The 14,657-nt window shown below is 41.5% G+C and overlaps 1 protein-coding gene across 2 annotated transcripts in view; it reads left to right on the top strand.

Annotated features, from left to right (window-relative positions):
- The first annotated feature begins 11,004 nt into the window (after window positions 1–11,004).
- The window catches only part of CIT (citron rho-interacting serine/threonine kinase), a 149,596-nt gene continuing 145,943 nt past the window's right edge, over window positions 11,005–14,657 (top strand). For both annotated transcript variants that reach the window (XM_081036481.1, XM_081036489.1), the window contains exon 1: window positions 11,005–11,077. In XM_081036481.1, coding sequence (XP_080892607.1) covers window positions 11,041–11,077 — 37 coding nt within the window. In that variant the 5' untranslated portion in view covers window positions 11,005–11,040. The remainder of the gene's footprint in view (window positions 11,078–14,657) is intronic.

The following is a 14,657-nucleotide window of genomic DNA, read 5'->3' as shown; positions in this document are numbered from 1 at the left end:
TCATTTCTCTGATGACATGTTTTGTGGAGCATCTTTTCATATTGTTATTTGCCCTCCGCCTATTTCTTTTTGATGAGGTGTCTGTTAAGCTCTTTGGAAATTGGGTTGTTTGTTTTCTTACTTTGTTTTTTGTTTTTTTTCTCTCCCTTCTTCTGCCTCCCCCCCACCCACTCCGGTTCAAGTGTTGTTTCTCAGTCTAGTTGTGTAGGACACAGCTCCCCAGCCCAAGCTGGTGTGATGAGTCTTGCGCTCCCCTTGGCTGAGGCAGTTGTTGGTTGGCCGCTCACAGTGGCTCTCGCCAGCTGCCGGCCACTCACGCTGGCCTCTGGCAGCTCCTGGCAGCAGGGCAGCCCACACCAATCTCCAGCTGCTCATGGCAGCCCAGCTCCAGGGAAAGCCATTGTTCCCAATCTTAGCTGTAGAAGACGCAGCTCACAGGCCCATGTGGGAATCGAACTGGCGACCTCGGCATTAGGAGCATGGCGCTCCAACCGCCTGAGCCACTGGGCCGGCCCTTTATAACATTTTTGAGGAAACATAATTAACTGACATGTCTAAGCATCCTAGAGTAATTGTCTCCATTCAAATGGCAGGAAGGCTAATTGTCATTTAATTGAGTTTTGAAAATTTATCTTTCCTTATTAGAAGCTTTGTCTAAGGTCAAACAAGGGGAAAAAAACATAGATAGGAAATGATTCATTCCAACTTGGACGAAACATTGGAAAAGTAATGGTGTCAGAATGAAAGTTGTAGCAATCAGTTAAAATTTTCATAACCTTTAAAATCTGAAAAATGTATTTGGATTTGTTTGTGAGCTCTGTTGGTTTACATAAAGTATATTTAATGTATTTGTTGGGAATTTTCACCTCATACAGTTACAATAGTTTTCAACCCAGGATGATTTTGCCTCCCACCCCAGGGGACATTTGGCAATGTTTGGAGACATTTTTGGTTGTCACAACTGGGGGTGTGTGCTAGTGGGTGGAGCCCAGGGATATTACTAATCATTCTACAATGTACAGGGTAATGCTCTACAACAAAGAATTATCTGGACCAAAATGTCAGTATTGTCCAAGATGAGAAATCCTGAGTTATAATGATGTTTCACATTTATATACTCATTTTAGAGTTTTTTACATTAAAAAATTGAGATAATTCACATACCATAAAGTTCACACTTCAATTTTACAATTGGTTTTTAGTATATTGACAACGTTGTGTAACTATCAGCATTGCTGTCTAATTCTAAGACATTTCCATCCCCCCCTTACTCATTGGCAGTCACTCCTCATTCCTCCATTTTCCCAGCCCTTGGCAATTACTAGTCTGCCTTCTGTCTCAATGGATTTACCTCTTCTAGACATTTCATGCAAATGGAATCGTGTAATATGTGGCCTTTTGCACCTGGATTCTTTCACTGGGCATGATGTTTTTGAGATTCATCCATGCTGTAGCATGTATCAGTGGTTCATTCCTGTTTATGGTCGAATAATATTCCATTGCTTGGATATACCACCTTTGTTTATCCATTCATTTGTTGGTGGACATTTGGTTAGTTTCTATTTTTGTGCTATTATGAATGTCAAATGCTGTCAGGAACATTTGTGTACAGGTTTTTGTGCGGTGTTATGTTCTAATTTCTCTTGGGCTATATACCTAGTGGTGAAATTGTTGGGTCACATGGTTACTCCGTGTTTAATTTTTTGAGGAACTGCCAAACTGTTTTCCAAAGTGACTCCATAATTTTACATTCCCACCAGCAGTGTAGGAGGGGTCAGTCCTTTTCACATCCTCACCAGTCGTCAGTGTCAGCTGTCTTTTTGATTATAGCCCTCCTAGTAGGTATGCAGTGGTATCTAATCGTGGCTTTGATTTACACTTTCCTAATGACTCATGATGTGCAGCATCTTTTTATGGGCTTATTGGACACTCGCGTATCTTCTTTGAAGAACTGTCTATTCAAGTCTTTTGCATATTTTAAAATTTGCTTATTTGTCTTTTTATTATTGAGTTGTAAGAATTCTTTGTATATTCTGGATGCTAGACCCTTATCAGATATTTGATTTTGATTTACAAATATTTTCTCTCAGTCTGTGGGGTTGCTGGCTTTAGATTTTACAAAGCATTTTTCACATCTCTTAGCTCTTCATGTCACAATAACTAGACATCAATTTAGGCTCACAGAGGCTAAGTGATGTGTGTTTCTCAAATTTCAAGAGCTTTAAAAAGCTATATCTTTGTACCACTTATACTGTTTACTTAACATTTTCTCTATTCACTTACAATTTTTTTCTTAAATTACCTCTTTTTGCCTCACCCCAAGTGATATAATCTATGAAATAACGGGTTTGATGGCCTAGCAATAGTTCCCCTTGACACACAGTAAAATACATAATTTTAAAAAATGACATTTGTATGTGACCTGAAAGTATCTCTCATACTCGCTGTGGGGACACAATTTTGGGAAACAGGTAATACCTGAGATATGTCTTGCTCTTAGAAAGCACTCAGCGAGTGGTAATTATTTTTATTATTTCGAAGTTGCCTGCAGCTAAAATAGTTGGAGGAACTCTTTCTTGCCAAAGGGACCAGAATAGCTTTGTCTCTTGATGTCTAGAATGGGGTTAGCTTCTCAGATTCTTTTTCTGTCCTTTGGGAGGATGGTATGTACAATTCTTAATGTCCCACTGAGTCTTGTAGTCATTCATCCTATCTCTTTAAGGTGCCTTGGCATATCTCTGGTTGTGTTATCTCCCAGTTGAACACTCTGAGGGCAATCCCATTTCTTTAATTTTCACATTTCGGGTATTTCCTGTCACACACCACCTGCCCTCCCGTCCCTTGGTTGCCACAGCCCTCTGCAGTCTCTCCACTGCCGCAGGAACATATCACAGTGTTTCACAATTTTTTGCTTACAGCTCTATTTCCCCACCATACTCCGCTTTTCAAAAATAGGCAAGGTGGGTGTCCTTTCCATTTTGGTACCTCCAGTGTGTGGCACAATAAATGTTTTCTGACTAAACAAATAATTAAATGTAAGAACATTTAATTATGACTCCGTTACAATGATCTTCCAGAATCTCTATCACAGCAATCATCATAGATTCATGTTCGGCATGGAATTGGTCATTGTTTGATTTTGTGCAAGAACAAACATAAGGTTTCTATCAGTCTGGTTTTAATGACAGTTCTTCCTGTTTGGCACATCCACTCTTGGTCCATTCTTATTTTCTTCCCCCCGACACTTTCTTGCAGTTACTACCCCTAAAAGAAAAGTGGTAGAGTTCATGTGGTTTTTGCTTTATGTTTCTTTATTCATTTTATTTGTTGTTTATTCCCTGTCTTGTTTCATGAAGGATTTTGCAAAGGCCAGTAATTGTTCTAATGGGAAATTAATAGGATATCTAGGCAGGATTCAGAACAGTGCAAAATGATTGTTAGCACTGTGTTCTAATTTAGGATGAATACATTGCAAGATTCTGGTAAAGGCTTCTATTTGTGATATCCAGAAACTAACAGATTTGTTGGACTAGAAAAATCAGCAGAAGCATTGACTAGCTTCACCTTGACAGCTTTCCTGAGAGTCTTTATATCAAGTCAACAAACAACTGACTACAGCTCTTTTTGTGTCTCTCCTCACCTTGCCATCCTCAAACTTTTGTTTATCAAATGTCATTAGAAGCATTTACTTTCTAGATTAGGTCAGCCCTTGCATCATGACAAAAGCAGGGGACGGAAGAATCTCTAATGTCTTCTGAAAAGCAGGTTTTGTGTAGACGAAAGGATTTGGAATCAGATAGTCCCGGAGTTTCAAACCCAGCCCCACCACTTAAAGCTGAATGACTCAAGATTAGTCACTTCCCACTCTCTGCTTCACTATGTAAAATGTGGATTATAGTTCCTCCCTCTCAGGGTTGTGGTAAGGAAAATGAGATAAAGTACATAAGAAAGTGGGGGGTCTTGATAAACAGTAGCTATCATTACTGTCCTAGGAATGAACAGCAAGTTATGTTTGGGTGAAAAAACTGTGTTAAACAAGTCTATAGCTTTCGTTTTGTACTGACGTGTGCACGTGTGCGTGCATGTGTGACTGATAACACATCATCTGTTCTATTTGGTGTAGGGATCGGAAGGGACTGCCTCCTCCTGAAATATTTTTATATGCATAAATAGAACATATATACAGGCAATTTAATAATTATGAAACAAACCTGCATGTTATTACCACCCAGGTAAAGAAATAGATCATAGCAGCACCCTGAAAGCACTCCAGGTAACCACTGTCCTGACTTTTGCTTTCTTTATGGTTTTACACCTTTATGTACATCCCTCCCTAAACAACATTGTTTTGTTTTGTCTGCTTTTGAAATTTACATTAATGAAATCATACTTCATTGTCTTACTTCTTTCATTCAGCATTGTTTTGAGACACATTATGTCACTGTCTCTAACTGTAATTTATTCCTTTTGCTGTATGAAAGCACTACAACATAGAAAATTATCCTTTCTACTGCTGGATATTTGGGTTGCTTCCAGCTTTTTTTTCTTTTTCTTTTTTTTCGTTCTGCCACACAATACTATTTGTACATGTCTCCTAGTCGACATAATTAGGAGTTTCTCTAAGGTAAATACCCAGGAGTGAGTCATAGAATGTGCATGTCTTCAATTTTAGCAAATAGTGTTAAACTCCTTTTTTAAAAAACTGTACTCATTTACACTCCCATCAGCTGTGTATGAAGGCATGTAGCTCCACTTCTTTGCAACAGTCAGACACCCCCCCGCCCCTTTTCTTCTTTTTCCTAATCTGGGTGCATGTTATTGTATCTCACTGTGGCTTTCTTATTTCGTGATTACGAATGAGGTGGAGCACGTTTTCATACGTTCGTTGGCCATTTGGATTTCCTCCTTCGTGGAGTGTTTAAGTCTCTTGCCTTTCATTTATTTTAAAATAATCCTTTCAGACAGTCTCAATACCTTCCCCTACTCGTTGCAGGACAGTCAGCCCAAAGATGCTATCACGGAGGCAGGTGGAAGTTCAAGCTCAAAACAGTTGCTGCCTCAGCTGCATCACAGAACCTGTTGGTTTACCAAAGTAACAAGCACTTCGACTTTAGCCAAAATTGAGGCACAAGACCAGGCAGAGAGGCCTGGCTATCTTCCTCCTCGTGGCCATGAAAGCCGGGGACATCGCCCTGGCGACTTCCCTAGGGATCTTAGACACGAACAGACGCGTCCACAAACACTGTAGCCTCCCTAACCGCCAATTTCAAACTTCCAAGACCTGCCTTGCCGGCTTTGCCCTTCCCTGTTTCCCATTGGTCATCAGTCAAAGGAAGAAACAACTTGATTGGCTTTAGCTTTCATTTCCTCCGTCCCTTTAAGGACTTGGTGGGGGAAGACTGGCTGAGATGTAGTTGTCCATCATAGGAACGGACACTCTGATTGGTTTAGATACGGCTGGGTCCCGCCCACACCGTGCCCCTGGTTCAAACGCGGCGGCGGGAGACGCGGGGCGGGACAGAGCGCAGACTGGCCGGGTCATCTGAGCGTGAGTCTGAGCCCCCACCCCACGCCCAATTTTTCTCCACCCCACTCTGCAAGACCAGGAGAAGGGCTCCCTCCATCCACACCAATCTCGTGTTCCCTCCCGCAGTGGGGAGGGTGACGGCCCCGTCTCCAGGGCTACCCGGGGTCAGAAGGGTCTTCCCAGGCTGGTAGTGCGCGCGCCCACTCCCACGAGAGCCGGAAGGTCTTCCAGGAGGGTGCGCGGGGCAGCAGGAATTGTTTCTCTCTGAAACTGGGTGGGGGCCTGTGGTGTTCTGCCCTGTCTCCGGTCAACGTTACTTACATCGTTCTGTCTAGTGGAGTCCGGCAGGTCCTAATGACCCGTGTGACCGTAACAATTTACTTTAGTATCTTGGTAGTCTTTTATCCATCCATCACTTCCTGCTTCTGTTCCAGCTCCTGGTATCCTTGCTGTTGATAGAGAAGGCCTGGTCCTGCCTCAGAACCCTAGCTCTGGCTGTTCCCTCTGCCTGGGGTACTTTTCTTTCTCTAGATAGCAGCAAGGCTCGCTGCTCACCCCTTCAGGTCTTGGTTCAAATGTTGTACCTTCTCAGTGAAGTCTACTCTGACTACACTGTGAAACATTGCGTGTACACCCCCTGCCACACGCCCCAATTGCCCTCACCTTGCTGAAAAATTTTTTTAACCCCATAGCACTTATTTTCCAACATATTATGTAATTCGCTTATTTTCATTCATTCGTTCAAAAACTGTTAGCACTTAACTATGTGCCAGGCTGTGTGTGTACCCACTATGTAAGGATACAAATCCTTGCCCTGTGGAGCTCACATTCGAAGGGTGGGAGGCAGAAAATAAACAAACTTGTGAGTATGTCAGATAAATGTGTCACCTCCTGTTACAGTGAATAAAAATTTGGTTTTTAATCTCCATGGCCAGACTGAGCTTTCCAAAGATCTGTGTGCTGGAGGATCTTTACCTCCATATCCTGATATATTGAGGGAAATCAGGATCTCTCGAGCCCTTCCTCCTCGAATCGGCATTATACACTTGACCTTCTATCTTCCTTCAGCACTGGTGGGGAGATGTTGAAGTTCAAGTATGGAGCACGGAATCTGCTGGACACTGGTACAGCTGAGCCCATTGCCAGCCGGGCCTCCAGGCTGAATCTTTTCTTCCAGGTAACAGGCTGCCAACTCTGCTCACCTGAGTTTATTTCCTTGGCAGCTCCTTGTCACTTACCTTTGCTTTTATTATAGGACTGAGGCTAATCTAGGAGAAATCCCATTTGGTGTTTTATATGCGCTGGTAGTATTGGAGAAAGGAGCTATTGTGCAGACAGGAGTAGATAGCCGAACTAGCCCTTGAAGGGAGATCTTTTTTTAAAATCATTTCATACACTTTACACTTCTGTACAAAAGTTTGTCTTTTTATTAAAGAAAGAAGAGCGAAAGACCAAAGGTACTCTTTTGACTAAAATTTCTGTAGGTGTAATCTTATTTCTTTTTCATTCAAGAGATGTTTATGTTTAAGAGTAAAAAAACAAAACAAAACCAATTTTGATAATACCACGCTTGTGAAACCCATATTCTTCTTAAGAACATTTCCATAACCCCAGTACTATTAAAACTTAATATTATGAGATTATTTCCAAGTAGATTTCTAATTCTTTTGTCTGATGTAGATGGAACACATTTCTTATTTGACTTAGGAGTGTATAAGTCTGGGGGATGACAGACATAGTGGTGAAGATTTAGGTTTGAATCCCGGCTGCAGCACTTGTTCGCTGTGTAACCTGGCATGAGTCACTTGTCTCCTCTGAATCCATTTGCCACTCTTTAAAATCGAGGTTATAGCACCTAACTCACAGGATTGTTGTGAAGATTAAATGAGACAATCCAAGTAAAGCATTTAGCTCCTTGCCCATTCTTGGTAAGCCCTTTATAAATGGGAACTATTATTTCTACTAAGTGTAGAAATAGTAATAGTATTAGTCATAATAACAATAAATTTATGTTCAGTTGGCAATGAGTATATTTAGGAAAGTATTTATATAGGATACCTGCATATGATAAATACTAATACGTTCATGATGATATGTTTTTCCAAAATATTTGTATTGGGGAATGGTCAAACAGATCAGGATGAAGACAGATTGAAAGCTTAGGTTGTTCTGTGGAACTGTCCCCATTGCCATTTTAAGTTATGAGATACTTTTCACAAATAAATAGTCTGTCTCTAACCTTAGCTGACTAGAGTGCTTCCATTTTTTAGCACCTTTATCGTTTTACTCCAAAACTTTCCCAACTATTACAGAATTATTAAGGGCTTATTATGTGCTGATTATGTAATAACTGTGGCTTCCAATGTACTGGGCACAGAGCCAGCATGTTCCTGATTATCTTTCTTTAGTCTCATAACAGAGGGAGAGACTATCCTTAGTTACATTTCAAATAGGAGGAGACAGATACCTAGGGAGGCAAGGACTCGCCCAAGATCATGCAGCTTGTAAATGGCAGAGCCAGGCTTCATTTTTGGTTTGTCTGACTCCAGAGGGTAGTCCAGTAACCATTTGGCAACACAGCCAGTATAAGTGTATCAGTTTAAGTGTATCTTATATTTAAATGTCATAACAGGAAGGATTGTGGGTAAATCCCCAATTCATCTTTTTTTAATGAGTTCCGCCCCACCCCCAGGAAAGCTATTATTTGCAAGTGTAGCTTACACCTAACGTTTGCTTAATGTATACAAGGGAGGATACTATTCTTTCCCCATACAGTGCTTTTACAATCAGGTTTTAATAGAGTAGTGATTTTGTTTTCCATTTGGGTGAAAACTTTAGACTGGTCTCAGTTTCTACTTCATAGTACTTCCCAACAACCTCTAGGCCAGTGGTAGTTCTAGGCCAGTAGTTGGCAGACTTTTAGATTAAAAAAAAAAAAAAAAAATTTATTGGGGAATAAGGGGAACAGTGTGTTTTTCCAGGACCCATAAGCTCCAAGTCAAGTCGTTGTTTCCAATCTAGTTGTGGAGGGTTCAATTCCCTGGCCCATGTGGGAATCAAACCGGAGACCTTGGTGTTATAAGCACTGCACTCTAACCACTGAGCCAACTGCCTGCCTACTGGCGGCTCAGCTCCAAGCTCAAGCCGTTGTTTCTCACTGGTCCATGTGGGAACTGAACCTGTGACCTTGGTGTTACGAACACTGAGCTCTAACCACTGAGCCAACTGGGACTTTTAGATTTTTGAGCCAGTAAAATTTCACAAATTTGCTGGGCTGACCTAGGTTTGCCAACTTTTTATTTTGCCGAGTAAAGTATATAAAAAACCAAACAGACAAAAAGAAAAACCTATTATCTTCTGGTCCTTTTATTTCATAAAGAAATAACATTTTAAGAAACACCAAGGAAGGAAGGATATCATTTCAGAATAAGGGACGATTTTAAATTTGAATACATTTAGCTTTATAAAAGAGTCATTATGTAGTGTTCATTTTTTTCTCATTTCACGGCAGACTTGGAGACTATTAAGAATCATTACTGTATTTGGGAACTGCTGATCTAGTGAGTCTACACTCATTAAAGAACAGAAGAAACAAATAATCTTATTTTTCTGAGTTAGTGGCAGAACTGTAAAGTGACAGATATGATGGCATTGCCAGATATGGAAGCACTGTGACACTGTGCTTCACAAACCTGGCTGAGGTTTGACTCTCTTGAGATGCTTGTTAATAAAACAGGTTCTAAGCTACAAACTGGAAAATTCTAATTCGGTAGGTTGGGGATAGGACCAGCAAATCTGCTTTTTTCTTTTTCTTTTTTTTTAAGTTCTCTAGTTCTCTATATTCAAACGTAGCCAGCCTATTTCTGTTATCCAGTGCTGTGTAGCAAGTGAATCACAAAGTTTCCGGCAACAATGATTTCTTTCTTCTTATGAGTCTAACATATGCTCCACCCAGTAGCATCAGCTGGGGTCTCTCAAGGGGCCATATTGAGTTGGGAGCCGGGCCAGGATTAGAACATCTGGGTGCTGACTGCTGGCTGGGGCACCTCAGAGTTCTTCCACCCCATTCCTCTTCTCTATGAGGTTTTCATTATTCAGTAAATCTAACCCATTTTTTTCTCTATGAATTAAGTATTTTAGACTCTGTAGGCCATACGGTCTTTGTTGCATCTACTCAATTCTGCCTTCATAGCACAAAAGCAGTCATAGACAGTATGTAAATTAATGAGTGTGCTGTGTTCCAATAAAGCTTTATTTATAAAAACCGGTGGCAGGCCAGATTTGGCCCATGGACTCTAGTTCTCTGACCCCTGGTCTAGCCCAAGCTTCTTTACATGGTGGCTGGCTTCCCAAAAGAGCAAAAGCGGAAGCTGCCAGACTTCTTAAGGGTTCTGTATTGAGCTGGCACAGTGTCACCTGAGTTACATTCTGTGGGTTGAAGCAAGTCACAGATTTAAGGGGAGGGTAAATGGGCTTCAGCTCTTGATGGAGAAGCAACAAGAACCTTCAGAGTTGGAGGAACTGTTGGTGGCCATGTTTGCAGAGAGACCTGCATAATCCATGGCCTGACACCTGGAGCCATTGTTCCAGACTAGGGATTGCAAACTCATGTCTTTGGGAGCCAGGCAGAGACTACAAATGAGTCAGGTGGGCCAGATGGAAGACTGCAAGTCAGTGAAATGCAGAACACATTCTCTACCCAGAGGGGCAGCGCTATGTAGCTGTAGTTCAAAGTCGCTAGACAAGAGTGTGGGGCAATGTTGTTAGATCCGCCAGTGCTTCAGAACTCTCCCTCTCCCCCGCCCCGTTTTGGTGAAATCTGATTTTTCAATATTGGCAGATAATCCAGATTATTTTAAATACTACATGCCAGACGAAACATGTTTGTGGGCTAGCTACAGTCTGTCAGTTTGCAATTGTTGTTACAGATCATGAATAAATTCAGCTTTAGTGTAGTCACTCCATTCATACTAGTCTAGATTGTCTCATTGAATTGAAGAAACTGCAGCTATATTAATAAACATCTGGGCACACATGAAAGGAGTGGCAGTCGTTGATTCCTATTGTGGAAACATGGAGACATGTCAGGACCAGCAGGGTCCAGAGTAAATGTTCCCGAGAGCCTGGGACCATTAAGAATGAAGGGCCTTCTCTAATTTATGGCATGTTTGTGAAGTTTTGCTTCCCAGGTGCTGGTGAAAGAAACCCACAGTAATGGAATTGTACAAGTGATAAATTAAATGACTGTCAATTGGTGTCTCTTTAAAGCATGAAGCCACAGAATTGTGCTGTTAGTGTGTGTCGTGAGCAGTTAGTCGAGCTGGTGGCGTGTAATGTACTCTGTGGATGTTATTGATCAAAGCTTTTCATTATTGACAGTGTCTCCATCTGCTGTTTGCTGTTTTTAGGGGAAACCACCCTTTTTGACTCAACAGCAGATGTCTCCTCTTTCCCGAGAAGGGATATTAGATGCCCTCTTTGTTCTCTTTGAAGAATGCAGTCAGCCTGCTCTGATGAAGATTAAGCACGTGAGCAACTTTGTCCGGAAGTGTAAGTTGGGAGAACTTTGTCTTGGAAAATTGTCTCGCTAGAGAAAACTGGAAAGATGCCAGAGGCAGAATGAGTTAGTGGCTGGTGGTAGCGGGTAAGAACTGTGCTCTTAGCACCCAGCTTCAAGGTCAGGTTCTGCCTGTTGTAGCTGGGAGACCAGGTCAGTCAGTCCACTTCATTACAAGTGACAGAAACTCAGTTCAAACTCGGTAAGGTAAAAAATTGAATTTATGGTTCATGAAACTGAGAAATCCAGGGGTGGGTCAAACTTTAGGCATGGTTGGTTCCAGGGACTGAAATAATGTCCTCCGGCCCAGCCCTCTAGTCACTCAGGGTGGACTTATCCAGTAGGCACAGGGGGCACAGGCTTAGGTCCCACAATATTTAATTTTAATACATTTAGTTTATTTTAATTAGTTTATCATTTATTTTATAATCATAAGAAACATGAATGTAGAAATAATATGCACTGGTTCTGGATTATATTCATCTTTTTGCCACTGGAGTCATAAAATTGATTGATTGATTGATTTTTTTTTAAATTCAGGAAGGGGCTGATGAAAGCAAAAGTGCCTCGGGCCTATAAAAGTCATAAATTGGCCCTTCCCCGTACCCTGTTCTTGACTTTGCTTGACTTCTACGTGGTGGGGAAGTTGGCTGCTGGTACCCCAGTTTTATATTCTTTTACCTTACACCAGTGCTTTTCAACCAGTGGTGATTTTGCCCCCCTGGGATACTTGGCAATGTCTGGAGACATTTTTGGTTGCCAAAACCGGGTGAGAGGGGTTGCCCCTGGCATCTGATGGGTTAGGCTAGAGATGCTGCTAAACATCCTACAGTGCACAGAACAGTCCTCCACAACAGAAATATTGGGCCCAAAGCATCAGTAGTGCCACGTTTGGGAAACCTTGCTTTATACAACCTTGCCGCGTAACCAACCACCTTAAACTTGAGTGGCTTAAATGGTGATCATTGTAGTACCTCTCATGATTCTGCGGGTTGACTCGGCTCAGCTGAGGATTCCTCTGCTCTTTGTGATGTTGCCAAGATCTCAGTCCCCAGGGTCTCTCCTGGTCTGGAATGTTCAAGACAGCTCACCCACTGTCTGGCATGTTGGCTGGAAGCCAGGGCTCAGCTGGTGTTCTGGGGCCTTTCTCTCTCCTGAAGGCTCAAGGCCTCTTCCTACCTGGGGCTCCTCTCTGTGGTCTCTCCATAAGGGATCAGCCAACTGCAGCCTGTCTGCTGTGTAAACAAAGTCTTCCTGGAACACAGCCACTCCCATTTGTTTCGGCATGGCCTGTGGCTGCTTTGGCATGGCCTGTGTCTGCTTTCACAGTACAATGGCATTTGAGTAGTGGTGACTGAGACCTTGAGGCCTACAGAGCCTAAAGTATTTACTAACTGGCCCCCTAAGAAAATGTTTGCCCATCCCTGATGTGTGTGGTTTCTTTAGCAGAGATGTCTAGACTTCCTACATGGCAGCTCAGGGTTTCCAAAAGCATAAAAGTAGAAGGGGCCAGCCTTCTTAGGGCTAAGGCTTGGAAGGGATGTAGGACCTCTTTGGCTACATTCCGTTGTTTGAAGTGAGTCATAGGGCTGCCCAGATTCCATGTGCCAGGGAACTAACTATACAGGAGCATGAATTCCAGGAGGCATGGCTCATTGGGCACCATCTTTGGAGACTGGCTACCATACCCCAACCAACATTTATGTTCTGCTATCTATATTAATCAGTCTCAGGAAAGATTCTGATTGGCTCTGCTTGGGGTCATTTGCCCGCCCTTTGACCAGTCACTGGGCCAGGATGTGAAGTAGAGTGATCAGCTTTATCTGGGTGCCCAGGATTTCAGGGCACTGATTACCAGGGCTGGTTACCAGTGATTACCAGGACCTCGTGGGGTGGGGATGTGCAAGTTCCCAAAGGAGCTGGGAGTTTTGAGTAGATAAAAATCAATGTATATCCACTACAGTGACTGTAGGTATGTGTGTGTGAATCTTGTCTGTTCTGTTTCCTCATCTGCGAAATGGGGAAAAAATGCATATCTAATAAGGCTGTATAGGGATTGAATGAGTTAGTACACAGACCCAGCTTATGTTGCCGGCCCCATAGAGACACTCACTAAACAGTTACCTGATACTGATAGCTGTAAACCTCATCAATGTTTAACATATATTGTATTTTTAACTTTAAAGTATACCTGGGCTATTTCTTGAATAAACTCCCACCTTACTTTCTTTTTTTTGTTTTTCTTTTTTCCCCACCTTATTTTCTTGAATATTTAAATTCTCAAATAGAGAGTAGGAGGGGAAGGGAAATTATGTGACAGACTAATTTACCAAGCCATCTACAGGCACCTTCATTTGTCTGCCCTCTGGTTACCTTAGCACTGGATCTTCTAGTCTCATGCAGTAATCAGTTGGCTAGGCTTGGTGAAATGTAGATTTTTCCACTAGAATTCTCTTCTAAGCAACTGTTAGGTATTTTTGAAGAGGCGTCCTGGAGATTGCAGTTGAGAGGCTATGATTGAAAAAGGGTGATTATATTAGTATGAGTTTCTCCACCAGCCCCCTTTTGAGTTTCTGTTTTGGAATGTAAGTTTTGTTTTCCCATGGAAAGAAGGGTCCAACTGCTGCTTTTACCTAAGTTTTTTGAATCTTGTCGTAGAGGTGGAGATTTTCTCCGGGGACCATTGGAAGAAATGAGACAGAGAGTATAGTCCTGAAGCGGTGCCCAAAGCTTGGGCCAAGGGAGGGTAGGGAGCTAGCAGGAAACTAGGGAAGGAAATTTTATTTCTTAATTACTATTCTATCCCCAGTGTCTGAAACAGTGTCTGGCATACAGTAGGTGCTCAATAAATATTGGTTGACTGACTATATTCCTAAGTGAACAAAATAAGCGGCCAAACCTTAAGCACAGCATCTCATAATTTGTGTAAAACAGTAAACAGCAAGTGATATGTTAAAACATGCAAAGAAAAATGTTGATAATTATTCAAGTTGGGCTTTTCTTGGTGATTCGACAGTAGCTGGAATTCTCCCCTGTTTCAGTTACATTCACCTTAAGCAAGAGCTTCAATATGTTCACAACTTCAGTACTTGTGGGCAAATTATAACTTTAAGAAGTTCTTTCCCCTTAATTGTAAACATAATACATTGTTAAATATAAAAGGTCAAAGTGAGAGAAAATCCCTCAAAATCTTACCTGTCTGAGATAACCACTGTTAACAGTTTGGTGCATTTACAATTTGGTGCATATTACAATTTTTTTTGTCCTTATAAAATATTTATTATGGGAATTTTCAAACATACCATGTTTCCCCAAAAATAAGACCTAGCCGGACAATCAGCTCTAATGTGTCTTTGGAGCAAAAATTAATATAAGACCTGGTCTTATTTTATTATAAGACTGGGTCTATAATATAATGTAATGTAATGTAATGTAATATAATGTAAGACTGGGTCCATAATGTAATATAATGTAATGTAATGTAATATAATGTAATGTAATATAATATACTAATATAGTGTAGTGTAGTATAGTATAATATAGTATAATATTATATAACATAGCATAACAATA

Source organism: Rhinolophus hipposideros (genome assembly GCF_964194185.1).
Source record: "Rhinolophus hipposideros genome assembly, chromosome: 24".
Lineage (NCBI taxonomy): Eukaryota > Metazoa > Chordata > Mammalia > Chiroptera > Rhinolophidae > Rhinolophus > Rhinolophus hipposideros.
The sequence above is the reverse complement of the archived record's forward strand: the minus strand, read 5'-3'. Positions and strand labels throughout refer to the sequence as shown.